The sequence below is a fragment of the Galeopterus variegatus genome, unplaced genomic scaffold (genome assembly GCF_000696425.1).
Source record: "Galeopterus variegatus unplaced genomic scaffold, G_variegatus-3.0.2 Scaffold556, whole genome shotgun sequence".
NCBI classification, from domain to species: domain Eukaryota; kingdom Metazoa; phylum Chordata; class Mammalia; order Dermoptera; family Cynocephalidae; genus Galeopterus; species Galeopterus variegatus.
Genome location: NW_007726667.1, coordinates 460,714 through 476,159, shown reverse-complemented (window position 1 = coordinate 476,159; position 15,446 = coordinate 460,714). Strand labels below are relative to the sequence as shown.

The following is a 15,446-nucleotide window of genomic DNA, read 5'->3' as shown; positions in this document are numbered from 1 at the left end:
AACTTCCCCATTAGGAGGAGAAAGCTGAATGTGACAGCCCCAATTCAAAGTTAGCCTCTCCCTTTTATTGTAAAGACAAGGAAGTTTCACAAGAAAATTCAGTTGATTTAATCATTACAAAGAACACAAAGACCTGGGCAGAATTATGGCTAAGTATAGTTTTAACAAATGGAAACTAGTAACATCAGTGAAATAAACAAAGTGACGTTCCATAATGCAATTTGTAAAAGGTTAAGTCAATTCACCAACAAAAGCCTATTCTTAGCAAACACTGTCTTTTCCTACAGCAATTTCCTTAGTATTTTAACACAACAATCGAGCAGCTTTCTTAACATTTCAATCAGTAGGTTAACCTGCACCAAGGACATCTGTCCTTGAGCCAGCAACTTTGCTGTGTTATAATTTGTTATCTACAACAGACACTTTAGCCTGGGGAAAGTTTCCTGTCTTTTGCAAGCTTAACATTTCTATATGGTAATTCTAAAAAGTTAGGTTATACCTGAAATTACAGGGCTTTGGAAGCTAGGCCCTGTGAAATACATTTGTTTTATAAATGTTAGTATCTGATGTGAATTGAGCAAAACAAAACTATTTTAAATTTAAATTTTATTTTTACATTTAAAAAATTTTAACTTGAAGTTTTAGGAACCAAGTGCTTCATTCAAAATAGGATTTGATAATTATATTGACAAGTATAGTGTAATATGGTATTGTAGTACTTTATGTAGTTGACTTCAAGAATTTTGAGGGTGTTTCCTCCATGTACTGTTACAAAAGTTGGAGTGCCCTTGTATAGATAGGTTGGAGTGGTTGGTTCTTCCCTTCCTAATATAATTGACTTCAATTAGTATGTGGTATAACTTGTTTTAAGAGCAACTGTTTTGGTTTTTTTTTTTGTTTTTTCTTTTTGCTGCTGAGATGCCATTTATTGTTCTTTCAGTTTAGGTCATATAAAATGCCCATTTCCAACTTTGCTGTTCAGATCCAGGCAATGTCTACCTTCTTGGTCTGTTAGTTTCTTTTTAATATGGGTATGTCCTCTTCCTATCCTCTTATGTTCTTCAACTGTAAGAGCAACTATTAATAAGCCTTTCACCAATTGAAAACCAGGCTAAAACCATCTTCCTTATAAGTCCCCATTATTTGATTGTTAGCATAACATTAACTATTTTAAGATCTCAGGCTTCTCTTTATCTTTATCAAAAGAACATCCTTAGGGAGGAATCCTACAGTTTTCATTTAACCCATTTTGTGATTTCTTGTGAGGAGGCTGGAACAATTAGTTATATGCCTGAATCATTGGGTAGCTATACAAACCAAATTTTTGCTGCAGAGTCTTAAAGAGCAATCAGGTTTGAAATTTTATGTAAGACTTAGAAGGTTTAGTCTATGGCTGGGTAGCAGAATATATATATTAACCAGAGATTGCTTACTTGCAGGGAGAATGCTAGAGAACCAGACTCCTGGAGCAGTTTATCGTATGAAATACCTTATGGAGACTGTTCTGTGAGGCATCATCGAGAGTTGGACATCTATACATTAACCTCTGAGTCTGAATCACATCCTGAACCCCCATTTCCTGGAGACAGTTGCACTGGACATATTTTTAAACTTATGAACATTCAACAGCAACTGGTAAGGAAGAACATTTCCATTTTTAGATGCATGTGCATGTGTGTGTATCCCCACACTCCTCCAGTTAGTTAACCTTGATGAAGTTAGAACATAAAAATGCTTTCCCTAAAGATTGTGAAACCTGTAAAGCAGTAATAGATGTTAACCACTAGCAGATGCAGAACTAGCATTAGGGTTGTAGCAATACGGGAACTGGGAGATTTTTTCATTGGTTTTTGCCAGGGTTTTGAAATAATGAAAGATAATCATAATCATACACACACATTAGATACAGAAATATGCAACAACTAGAATTAAATTTTTCTGGCATAAAAGGAAATTTGTCTCTGTTTGTTTTAACTTCATTAAACTAAATGAACATAACAGTTTCTGAGATTGTTGCCAAAAAACAAGAACCAAATTTACCCAGAAAGCCTTTTTACAACTATTTTACAGTGAGTGATGATAGTGTTACTATATTTAAATTGATAGTTGTATGGTAAAAAATCACTAAAAAAAAAAAAAAAAAAAAAATTATAATCCACTCAAGCCTTAAGATAAAGTTGTTGCCAGACATAAAAACATTACAGACTCTCTGGTAGCATTTATTATGGATAATATAAACGTCATATGGGTACATCTCTCTTGGCCATAATATCTGAAAGGCTAAGTTTAGATAATTTTTCTACAGTTTATGTCAGAGCTGATTTGATTTGGAAACAGCTGGACAATAATTTCATTTAAGGTCATCTAGGGTCAGTTTAATGCCAGAGACTTCTTTGGGAGCAGGCGTTGTTTTTGAGACCAGCTGGCCAAGAGACTTAGGTTGTATGATGCTTCTGCCTTTGCCTTTAGAATCAGGTTTTTTCCAGAGCAGGTGTCATTTTATTTTCCTCTGAATGGACTGCCAGGAAATGAGATTTGCTCGTAGAGTTCTTCTTACGAGATGAATGACAATCCACTTGAAAATATCAGTTTGCAGGTGCCAAAACTACCTGCAAGGTATGGGAATGGTTGACAGGAAGATATGAAAAGTTAAAACTTCTGAGAGGATACATGTGTTATGTATTCTTCAAGCAACATCACTTGTTTTTCCAGATCTCTGTTCTGTAATGTTGACCTTTCATTAAATTTGACGACCTGTTTTCATAATTTTTAAGAGACTGTCACACTTTGAACAGGAATGGAAGCAAGTCGATTTTAAATACTCCTAAGGGGCATAGCACAGAAGCTGTTAGCGAAATTCCCTTTTTCTTGAACTCTCTAGTAGAATGACTGTAGTGAGCATAACATATTTTGCACTTAAATGGGTAAACTTTTTATGATAGACACAGTGAGTAATTAGGAACAGTCTGTTGATGAAGTCCTATTGGTGCTCAATATATTTGCCGAGTAAGTGAATGAGAAGACAGATGACAGTAGATATGTGTGAGATTATTGATGAGAAAATGAGTAGAGTGAACCAGGTGTTTAAAAAGTTTTTGTGTTGAGCAAATAGTATTATTATAAGAGTTCCTTAAAATTTTGAGGTAAAGGTAAACTCACTGAAAGATCACCTTTTATTTTTCTCTATTTTTCTTTAGCCTTGTCTACATTCACATGGGATTTTTGCATAATTATAGGTTTTATTTATTTTTTCATCATTTCACTATAAACATTTTTTCTGACTGCACTATGGTGTTTATATTTAACATTTTTGTAACAGTGTAGTATTCCTTCTATTAGATTGATGAACAGTGATTATCTTAATCATTCCTGTGTTGTTGGTTGTATCTGTTTACATTTTGAAAATACTTTAAAGTTGTACAAACTGTTTTTGAGATGACTTACAATATCCTCAAGCCACAGTGGCCTCTGACAATAATCAAAAGTTAGGTATTTTTAGTGTTACATGTTCTCATTTATTTAATATTTCATATTGGACAACAGAGGAACTGCTTTTATCAAAAAGCGAGAGATTTATCATGACACTGTTCTCGCAATTAAGAACCCATAACAAAAATGTCAAGCCAGATTGGGTGGATCATATTTTGGGAATTAAAGGACACTGTGTAACTCCCAGAAGTATGTAGGGCACAGGAACATCTGGCTGCAACTTGTGATTGAAAAGAGTTTACCAAACTGGTTAGGATTTGTTTTTACTGGTATATATGAGGCCAGATGGAAGTAGTCTCTGCCCCTCTAAAGACCCTATAAAAATATCTTTCTCAGCTGCTCATTTGAGAGTATTCACTGTTCTTTTTTAAAATAAGGTTTTTGAGGCTTGATTTTAATCTGCTTTCTAAAATAAGTTTAAAATATAGAAAAAGCCAGTTTGTATGTTCTAAGCCATTTTAACATCCCAGTGGATATGCAGATGTGAGAGAGGAAAGTTACATCAGGAATAAGAGAAAATTTATTTGTATTTGTTTAGATCAGCTTATCACATGTCCCCAAACAAATTTATTTTACATTCAAAAAGGTAACCCTTTTATTTGAGTATTTGGAGGTAGAAAGAACCATGTCATGTTTTCCATATCCAGATTTTGATTTTTACAAACCTCAGCTCTAACTCACTTAGTCTCTATCTTCTCATGTTGGAAAAAGCTAACTTTTAACTAACATTAGATTTAAAGGAGGCAGTAGAGAGGGGCCAGTGTTCCATTTGGGTTTGAATCTTTTGAGTCATTGCTCCAATACACACTGCACACTTACTTGTGTAACCTTGCAAAAGTTTTTTTTTAACTCATTTCCTTAGAAGGGCTGGAATGACAATGAGTTATGTCCAAAAGGATTGTTGCTTATAGATGTCAGTGACATCTTTTTCTATGTACAGTTTTTTAAAAGTAATTTTCATTTCCTCCTAGAAAACAAACCTCAAGCAGATGGACAATCTTATGCCCTTAATGGTAACAGCACAAGATCCTTCCAGTTCACACAGTGCCCCGGGTACAGATGGTCAGTTCCTTCCCTGTGCACGAGAGCCCATGGGCAGCCAGCAGCTTTCTTCTCCTGAAGAGACTGAGAGCACTCTGTGCTGCCAAGAGAGGCCACTTGGGCAGATTGAGAGCTCCTACGATTTGTCTGGTGCAATTGAGAAAGAGAATACAGACTGTTCCTGTAGGAAGAAAAATAAAGGCGTGGAGAGAAAAGGGGAAGAGGTGGAGCCAGCACCTGTCGTGGACTCTGGAACTGTGTCTGATCAAGACAGCTGCCTTCAGAGCACGCCTGATTGCGGAGTAAAGGGCACGGAAGGCCTTCTGTCCTGTGGAAACAGAAGTGAAGAAACTGGAACAAAATCATCTGGAATGGCCACAGACCAGGAGTCTCTGAGCAGCGGAGACAGTATGCTGCAAGGAGACATTATCATAGAGCCGGGTACAGCCCAGCATTCCTCAGGAAGTGAACTGGCAGGTGGTTCAACAGACGCCAGTAACCCAGAGCCTGCAGGGGAAATGGATCATAGTCTCATGAACCCAGATGCTACTGTCCAGAAGAATATGCTTCAAGTAGGAGAAAGATTTGAGAACTATAATACCAGCACAACTGGAGCCTCTGACTTAGAAGTTACAAGTAAACCTGTGGATAAAGCCAGTGTTCCTAAGTTTGTCTCTGCTACCAGTTCCCAGGGTGGTAACAAACCTGCTGAGTCTTTACTTGCATTTAGTAATGGAGAGACCTCGACTGAAAAAACAGAAACTGAAACTTCAAGGAGAAATTGTGAAGAGAGTGCTGATGCTCCAGTAGATCAGAACTCTCTGGTAATTTCAGCTGCTGCAAATGCCAAGATTTCGGATGGATTAGAACCTGACAGTTCCTTAGCAGGCATATGTGAGGTAATGTCGCGCTCAGATTTAACCTTTCTTGGGCTAGGAAAAGATGTAATGCCAGGCCAGAAATCAGAAACAAACTCATCTCATGCACAACGCCAAAATAGCACATCACCCGTTTGTTCTACAGCTGGAGATGATAATCTTTGCACTGACGCTGCATGTCAGCAGAGCACAGTGACTTCTAGCGGTGAGTTGGTTGCAAAACATTGCAATGACATAGTTGGCCAGCCTGAAAGCACCACAACACGGCAGTCCAACACACAAGATCCACTCACTGCTGTCTGCTGTGAAGACCCACAGACTGACACAGTCACCTCTGACCCTGTAAGAGATAGCCAGGATCACGTAGATGTTTGTCCTCGAGAAGTTTTGGATAATGAGGACCAGGGAAAAGATTTGAAAGCAGATAAACCTTTAACAGATATGCTTGAGGTGGTTTTGCATCCGCATCCAGTTGTCCCTAAAACTGAGAAAGAACTGGTGCCAAACCAGGCAGTGACATCAGACAGCACTTTCTCTCTGGCAAGCAGTGCAGGCAGTGAATCAGTAACCAAAGATGACGCACTTTTACTTGTCTCCTCCCAGAAAGAAAAGGGAACAGCAACTCCTAAACTACATACAGCTACAGATTATAGAGGTGGCCCAGACGGAGATTCAGATGATCCCAATAAGCAGCCACTAGAAGACAGTGCAGCAGACCTGTCCACATCCTCCACTGCTACAGAGCTTCAGTCCAGCATGGGGAATACCAGTCCTGTAGGACTTGGTGGGGAGCAAGAGGATCCTGGCCTCTCAGCAACACCTGAAGTTCTGGATATCATGAGGGGCACTGACTCTTCTCTACCAAGTGTGGGTAAGGCCACTTTGGCCTCTGATTCAGTTTTGACTGAAGAAGGAAAAAATCTGGTGGTTCCAGAAGGTGCTGCCACCCAGAGCCAAGATGACAAGGATAAAGCAGTGACTTGTTCCTTCAGTAGAGAAGACCCTCTTTCTTCAGGAACATTGCAGGAAGAGCAGAGAACACCATCCACTGGACGACAGACACCAGGATTCTGTGAAAAACCTGTCTCAGCTGCCTGGGCTGAGGACAAAGCACTGCAGCACAGTAACTCACTGGGCACACCCTCTGCCTGTCTTAAGGCAGAAACTAAACATAATAAGGAAGTGTCCTCACCAGTCTCACTGCCGACTGAAGGTGGGGCTGCACAGTTCCTGGTGCCACCAGGAACTAGTCTGGCTGCAGACTCAAGGCAGGAAGCTTTGGTTGCAGAGCAGAACAGCTCACCTCTGTTGCCAGGTCTATTGCCAGATGGGGCTGAGGCTCTTAATTGCAATCAACCTCTTGCTGTGAATGTTGGAGTAAAGAATACTCATTGCCAGGGAAAACCCAGTGCCTGTGAGGTGAGTGGAAATGTGATAGAGGATGTTGCCCTGCTTAATGCTCTACAGGATACTGCTGGGACCAGAAGAAAGGATATATCACACGGCCCTGAAGACATACCAATTCTAGAAGTCTTGTCGAACCAGGAGAACATGATCCTGGGTTTGCCAGGAGCTTTGCCAGACAAAGGTGTGACTGACCTGCAGGGAGCTGCAACCCCAGAGATGGTGCCTCTTGATTGGGAGAAAGGGAAGCTGGATGGAGCAGAGCATAGCTGCACCATGGTCGACTCCAAGGAGGCACAAATGGACAAGGACGCACATCCTGTCCTGCTGCAGCCTATAGCCAAGGAGCTCCGCACAGAGACAGGGCTCTCCACCCATGGTGACAAGGCTGCAGTTGGCATGAGGGAAGCCTCAGCCACAAGCAGGAAAGGGAGTGCTCCCTCTCTGCCTTGCACGGTCTCTGCCCTAGCTACGTATCTGCCTAAGGGAGCAGACTCGATAGAGGAGGCTGCCAGTCGCATAGTGGATGCTGTCATCGAACAAGTCAAGGCCTCAGGAGCACTGCTTACTGAGGGGGAAATCAGTCATAAATCAGTGTCCCATCCTGAGTCGGGTCCTCTGACTGGACAGCTAGAGGATGCTTCTACAGAAAAAGTGAATGCTGTCCTGCCTGGGAAGACCCCACAAACAGACAGTATTCATGAAGAAACCACGGGGAACCTTGCAGGGTGTTTTGCTGGAAGGGAGAAGCCAGAGATTATTCTGCCTGTCCAAGGGCCTGAGTTGGCAGCAGGTAAGCAAAGTAGAATACCAAAGCTTGAGAAGCGTATTCCCCTCAGAATCTCTGTGATGTGCTGGTGAAAATGTAGGCATCTTTGTTGTTCAAGGCCTTGCACTCATTAGGTAGGTTGCCAAGTTAATAGTTACCACCATCAAGAAAGGCATGTCATCTCAGGGGTTGGACAGATTTTGCTTCCCATATTGTAGAGTCACAGCTTGATTGCTTAAACCTGTAAGTACTGTCACACTGGAGCGGTTGCAGCTTTGCGAACCTGGAAGACAGTGCCTAGATCACAGGTGCTATAAAATGATGAAGGAATTTAGTACGTGTTTTTATTCACATGGCTTAGTCCCTTTCTCTAAAGCCATAGAAAACATTGCTGAGGGCCGATCCCGTGGCGCACTTGGGAGAGTGTGGCGCTCCCGCCCGCGGGTTCGGATCCTATATAGGAATGACCGGTGCGCTCACTGGCTGAGCGCGGTGCGGGCGACAACAAGCCAAGGGTTGCAATCCCCTTACTGGTCATGAAAAAGACAAAAAAAGAAAACAGTGCTGAAAAGGTGCATTTTATTTACAAGCCTGATACTCCCTTCTTCTATCATCCTAGTCTGTATTCTGAGAAAATTTAGAGTCTGTGGTTCATGAACAGCTGTATCATTCTAGGCTGATGGCCCAACATTCAAAATGGTGGTATTAGGTCATTGGTTTGGGGTGGATGGGTGGGGGACTCCCTCCTTTTCCTGACTGAGGAGAGGCTCCAGTTCCATTGCCTGTTGCTTTTGGGCAGCAGTCTGGGAATTCAGGACCCTGCACACTGCAGGGGATAGGATGCAGGATTTCCGCCCAAGCCTAGTCTGCTGAGCTGCTGTCACAGGGCAGACCTTGTGTCTGCTTATCTTGGTGAAGCAGCTGCACCGAGCAGATTGCTCACACAGCAGCCTGTTCCATCTGTGGGTAACCATGTCCACAGACAGCAAAGAGAAACCACTATTGCTCAGTGGAAATAAACTATCTGAATAAAATAAAACATCTTATTGGGGTTTGAGGCTGAAGCTGAAACTGGAGTCAGACTTGGTCTTGACTCCTGAAGTCTTTAAAGGTCGGTTTGATGCGCACTTTTATATACTACCACCTGTTACCAGCTGGAGGACCTGTCTCCATGCTTGTCCTCAGGCTTTCGTAGGTAAGCAGTAGCCGGTTTTATCTTTACTATTTCATTCGGTTTTATCTTTACTATTTCATTATTTTTGCTGTTCTTTTTAATTTTCAAAAATCTCTTTAAGTGTAGTATATGTTAAGAGTCGGGGGAGGGATATGGAGAGAAATGAACAAACAACAAAGAAAGAAGTTGCTTAGGAACAAGAGCAGTTTAACTGCAGTAGTCATTTTCTCTGGTAAAGGGCTTTTAACCATTTGTAATCTTTTTTTTTTACTTTCACAGTTAACCGATTTAAGGAACCTGAGGTAGAATTTTTATGACTTCAGGTTTTTTGTTTCATTAATGTTATGGATATTAGTGATAGAAATTTGTTGGCTTCTATATCAGAATTTAAACGAAAAGTTCTTTAATTTTAAAAATAAGGCACAACAACAAATCTATTTTGGGGGCACTGGCAGGTTGGCATTTCAGAAGAATGGGAGTGGCTGTAAGCTGATGCCTGGCTATGTTCTTTTCATTTGGGTGCTGCATCCTTGGCCACGTGGGCTGGAATTATTTCTCTTTCTGGCTCAGTGGTCAGAATTTAACCCAAGTGAGTGTGAACCATGTGGGGTTTGTGTCCATAGTACTCTATGAGAAAAGGTAAAAACGAGGGAGAATTTCAGACTTTGGTTCTTAACAGTACATAAATTTAGTAAAAATGCTAAGAAATAATGTTTAACATTTTAAGGTTTTAAGGGGGAAAGATATGTAAGTTTCAACAGTGTGTGTGGGTTTGGGGTTGGTAAATTTTGTGTAGGCAAGTTACTTGTTCTGCTACCAAAAGAGTCATTATAGGCTCAGTGCTTGTGGTCTCAAACTACAGAGAAAAGTAGCCAGTGATGAAGAAATCGGTGCTTTCTTCAGAAAATAGCCAGGATTGGGGAAAGTCCCTGGTGACAATGCCCTAGAGAAAAAGCACCTGAGTGTGATCTCAGAGCCAAGGGGTATTTTCTAGGAAGTTTACATTGCATTCATGGATTTAACCACACTGTTTTCGAGTGAGGAGACGTAGGTTTAACTGCTGTGTTGGAAGGAGCCAGATGGAAAGAAGGGGATGTGGCCCTCAACCCGTCAAAAGTGTTGATCACAGTGCTTCGGGAGTTGGTGGAGCATGACTGAGCCAGGCCAATCCTGCGGAAACTGCCAACACCCCTCAAGTCTTAGCAATCACTGTTTACTGTTGTGATTGGTTGCTGTTTGCCAAGACACATATTTTTAGTTGATGGGTATAGGAAAGTAAGTTTGTGCCAAAAATCACATCCCCAAATAAAATAAAAATTATCAGCAACTTGCTCTTCACACAAAAATTACTCTGACTCATTTAGAAATGTTTTGATCAAGGGATACTTCTAAGGGGATTGCTTTGTCAGAATTTTTTAACTTTAACCACGTTTTCTGAAATTTAACACAGATTTTGGTTCTTTGGGCAAGGAAACTTGTTTAAAGTTGCTGGTAAGATTATATTATTATAAGGGTAAAGAGAGAATGAGATTTAGAAATGTTTGTTTATAAGAATATAACTTTCCTAAATCTAATGAAGGCTTTTCTGCATGTCACATGTGCTGCTAGAATGAAATCTTAATTAAAATAATTTATTCTTTGGTGAAAGAAATCTCTCTGCTTTTTGGTGTGGGGAACAGTTTTCTGTGCCAGAGTAAATGGCACTACTAGATTAATAACAACCACAAAAATTTTCCACATGAAATTGAGATGATAGTTCTATTTGTATTTAGATTATCAAGGGGAATTTTGACTGTTCAATCATTGGTCCCCTTTAAAGAAGTGTCAGAAGCCTAAATTTGCCTCAGACATCATTGTTATCACTTCCTTCCTGTATTTGCTTGACCAAATGGTGGTCAGGTAACAAAAACCACTACTGTTTGGTCTGTCGAGCATAGCCAGCAAGAGGACAACTACATCATTCTAGAGAAAATGTGTTTAAAAACTTTTTTCCTTAAGAAAAGGAATTGCTAGTTGATGAATACATTTTGGTTTTAGAAGAAATAAGTGGAAAATGTCATAACTGACTAGGAGAAATCATTCTTATGGATTGCAGTAATGGGTGGGTCAGGGTGTGTAGTATGTTTTTAAAGAAAGTCAGACTCCTCCTAGAGGCTTTGTCTCATTCTCAGGGCTTTTTTTATTTTTTGTCTTGTACATACCTCTTGCCTTTTTGATGGTGGCCAAGAGTGACTCCCTAGCCTCAGCTGTTAATATGTTCCCTTAAAGCTTATGAATTTACTTTTCCATGTGCAGGTCAGCATCACACTCATAGATTTGTCATGAAAAGTCAATAGTGAAAGAAAATGGATGTTCAGGAGACATCGAATTGGATGTTCCCTTAGCTCCAGACTCATACAGAGACTGGGGAAACCACACAACCATGTGATAAAAGCATAGCTCAGCACAGGGTCAGAAGTGACACCAGCTTCTAACAGCAAAAGAGTATTTTTCCATTTAACACAGAATCAAGAACAAACAAAACACATGAACCCTGGAGCATGTTGTGTGAATAGTAAGGCACAGGAATCAGTTTTTTCAAATGTACTCTGTAACCCCCTTGTTCTCTTCAGAAATGCCAGACACAAAAGCTGAAGATGAAGTGGATTTTCTAAGTAATACCAGAGTGAGGTCAGTTTCTGAAGAGCTGGCTGTAGGGAGGGAAGTCACTGCGCCTGAGATGAAACAGGGCCTGCAGATCAAGGAGGTAAGTGGCGTCCGTAAGTCTTCATGAACACAAAATGTGTTTAGCCTAGTCTTCTGTGTCTGCTACGTGGCCTTGTTTTTTGTTTGGGGGATGAAGGGGCATGATATCATTTTTTCCCTTCTTTCTTGTTCTGTTATGTAAATGTGGATGTGTTGTTGCAGTTAAGCTTTCATAAATTGTGTGCATCACACACAAAAGTTTTGGAATGGGCTCTTCTACATGAATCCCTTGGAGATTAAAATGGAAAACATTTTCCCCGTGAGCATAAGACTTTGAAATTTGTCATGAAGCTTAAATTGTCACAAAATGAGACTTACCACAAAAGGGGATCTGTAAACCCTTCTTAAACCCGACTCTTCTTTCTTTATATAGGAACTGATAGTAGCAAAAAATGAGATTTTACCTTATAGCTCAGTAGTAATCACCTAAAATATGAAGAATGTGATTTTTAGTGATGGAAAAAAAAGACTTAGTAAGACTTTTTTTTTTCATAACAGCTTTATTGAAATATAATTCACATACCATAAATACACCTATTCAAATAAAGTGCACAGTTCAGTAGTTTTTAATATATTTACAGTTTTGCAACTGTCACCACTAATGTTCTAATTTTAGAGCATCACCTCAGAAAGAAGCCCCCTGTACCCATTAGCAGTCCACCCCTCCCCAGTCTTCTGTCTGCCCCAACTCTAGCAGTCACTAATCTACTTTCTTTCTCTATACACTTGTCCATTCTGGAACTTCATAAAAATGGAATCATGCAATATGTGGTCCTTTGTGACTGGCTTCTTTAAATGTTTTCAAGGTTCATCCATGTTGTAGCATTGATCAGTATTTCACTTTGTTTTATTGACAAATAACAATTTGTTAGATGGATATACCACATTTTGTTGTACATTTGGATTGTGTCCCCTTTTTGGCTATTGCGTATTATAATGCTGTGAACATTTGTGTACAGGTTTATGTGGACATATGCTTTCATATACACAGTGGGATTGCTGGGTCATAGAGTACCTATATCGTTTATTTAATATTCAGTAGGTTTTAAAAAATATTTTTTTCAGAGTCTTGATTATTTTTCTTCTTGTTTAAAGCCATTCACTTTTAAAACAAGGGAACTTATTGAGGGAAATGGTGCTCTTCACTTAGATTCCATGCTGGTCAAAGAAAAACCTTTAGAAAACTGTAAATGAAGTTAATTGACTAATTCATACTGCCCCTTCGAAGGTCAGTCTTCCTTGGCTAGACTTGACAGTGCACTGTTTTTGGTCTTCAGAGGGCTAGATACTATTTTCTCTTAAAGTTACTGCAGTGGGTAAACAGAACTGTACTATGCCAAACTGTTTCAAATGTGTGAACTGTGATAAGAAAACCTTGTCTTATTGAAGTGCAGTGATACGAAGGTGCTGACCATTCTAAGCCACCCCTTATTACAGATAATATTTGTGATTAATGCCTGGGTGGGTATTGTATAACAAGCATTATTCAGACAAATGTGTCTTTTGCCCCAGGGGGAAGAAAAGAGAACACACCCTGCATGGGTACATGTGTCTTTGTTTTCAGAAGCCCCTCAGAAAAAGAAGGAAAAAATTCACATCCTTAGATTCAAATGCCTGTTTCCTAGTCCTCCATCTTAATATCATAGTGATCAGTGTCTTTGAATCCAGTCTGATGGTTGGCTCTCAACAGTTTGCTTTCTGGTTGAGGGATATCTCTGTCCTAATTGCATCATGTCTGAGAAGAAAACAAAACATTATTTAAAAAAGAAAAGTCCCTTCTCTCCCAGTCTATTCTCATTTTTCATCTGGTTTTAGGAAGTGAGAGAGAGTATTTCTCTGGTTGGTCAGCATGCCTCATTGTATGGATGAAAGAATAAACCTTCAGAGAGTCACATGACTAGCTCAAGAACATACCCAGCTGGAGGGAGAGTTTGAGGTTTTATTTCTAACCTAGGACTTACATACCAGCACATTCCTTGACTCTTACCCTGGGCTTTGTGATTGATGGAAATGTTTTAAGGAGCCTCAGGACCATGCAATTTGTCTCTTGCTTGGGAATATCTATGCTTTATGCTTTGTGTCTGCTTTTATCTTGTATAGTTAGAGAAAAGCATATGTCAGTGAGATTTTCAGTTCTTGAAAATTTTCAGGTCCTAAATAGTGGAGACTTTTGTGGTCACAGCATTGTTATATAACTATGTGAAATCAGATGGCTTATCTCTCCTCCCTGTTACTCTGCCCAGCTTGCCCTGTGTGCTGTGAATTGAAAGGGTAAAGCATGGACACAAACTTTAATTTTTCCCATATCTCATTTCCTCTCTTTTCTTGTTTAATTCTTCATATACTATAGTCATTGTATTGGTTTTCACTGGCGTAGGAGAAAGCAGAGGTCTGCAGACTTCTTTGTAAAGGACAGATAGTAAACATTTTAGGCTTGTGAGACAGTCTCTGTCACACTAGTCAACTTTGCTGTTACAGTGTGAAAGCAGCTATGGATGGTATGTAAATGAATGAAGATGACTGTGCTTCAGCCAAACTTATGGACACTGAAATTTGAATTTCATATATTGTTCTTGTGTCACAAAATATTCTTGTTTTGAATGTTTTCCCTTATCAATTAAAAATATAAAATCTACTCTTAGGTTTTTTTCATGGGCTGTACAAAAACAGGTGGCAGGCTACTGGCAATACCAAGGGAGCTCCTGGCCTAAAGAATACTTGTGTACTAGTGGATGAGAAGAAAGGGAAAGCAAGTAGATTTCTTTTCCTTTCCTTTCTTTTCTTTTTTAAAAATTGTCTTATGATGAAACCTCTAGTTATTAAATTGTAAATTGGGGGCAAGAAGTTCTAGTTCTGTCTCTCCTGAACCAGCTTTTTGACTTAGTCTCTCTAAACCTCAGTGTCCTCTTATTCATCTCCTAGCCTTAACTTTCTAGAGTCTGTGTTTGCATTCTGGAAAGGGTTAATTGAGCTTATGATTGTAGTTGAGGGTGGAGTAGCATTTGTTTAATATTATTTAATCCAATCTTTCTGACACATGCCTAGTTGTTTCATTGAATCATTGTTTCATTGAATCATCCTCTTCCAAATGTAGAACAGAACAAATTGGTGTATCTTATGCTTTGCTACTAGCTTGAAAACCTAGACCGATGGTGAATTTATGGCAATTTTCTAGTAAATGTAAATAAAGAATTAATTTAAATTCTTACGGGGATGTTCCTATTTTGTAACCTTCTCTAAACATATAATTGTCAGAGCATAGGCACCTGTCAGAAGTGCCACTACCAAAGATTTAAAGAAAAAGCTACAGTTGGGTTCCTGTTTTCTGTAGTTTAGTGGTCTGATATCTGTCATACAAACTGAGGAGTAATTTTTCATTCCTTAACCTGCTTGACACATGTGCTGTAAATAAGCCCTTACTTGAGGTCAAATGCTAAAAAACATGGCTTATAAAGGAATTGGGTAAGGTTAATTTTTTTGCTTATATTTTCAGAATACAATTTTGAGGTAATTTGAGATAATTTAATATGCTTATGTTCTCAGAAAATAAATGTATGTGTTAAATGCTGCAAATTTCTTTTTTGTTTATTTTCTGGTGGCTGGCCGGTATGGGGATCTGAACCCTTGACCTTGGTGTTACAAGGTGGTGCTCTAACTGAGCTAACAGGCTGGCCTGAATGCTATAGATTTCTTGATTGCCGCAATTGGTATTTGTTCACTGGGTTGAATATTGTTCACAGTTTTGAAGCAAAATTATTAATTTACACATAATGTGGCTCATTAACTGATTATTTTATGATCATTTTTTGGTTGTGGTTTAAATATTGCCCATGTTTTAATACTAGTTAAAATTTAATATTCAACATTATCCCTCTTTACATACTTTACTTGGTTCAAGTTTCTCAGATTACCTTTTGTTGTTGTCTTTTTTTTCCTCAATGAATTA

General features: G+C 39.4%; 1 protein-coding gene across 1 annotated transcript in view; it reads left to right on the top strand.

Annotated features, from left to right (window-relative positions):
* The window catches only part of AKAP13 (A kinase (PRKA) anchor protein 13), a 209,339-nt gene that overhangs the window by 48,147 nt on the left and 145,746 nt on the right, over window positions 1-15,446 (top strand). Inside the window, exons 5-7 of the mRNA XM_008570017.1 lie at window positions 1,440-1,635; window positions 4,461-7,605; window positions 11,368-11,501. Coding sequence (XP_008568239.1) covers window positions 1,440-1,635; window positions 4,461-7,605; window positions 11,368-11,501 — 3,475 coding nt within the window. The remainder of the gene's footprint in view (window positions 1-1,439; window positions 1,636-4,460; window positions 7,606-11,367; window positions 11,502-15,446) is intronic.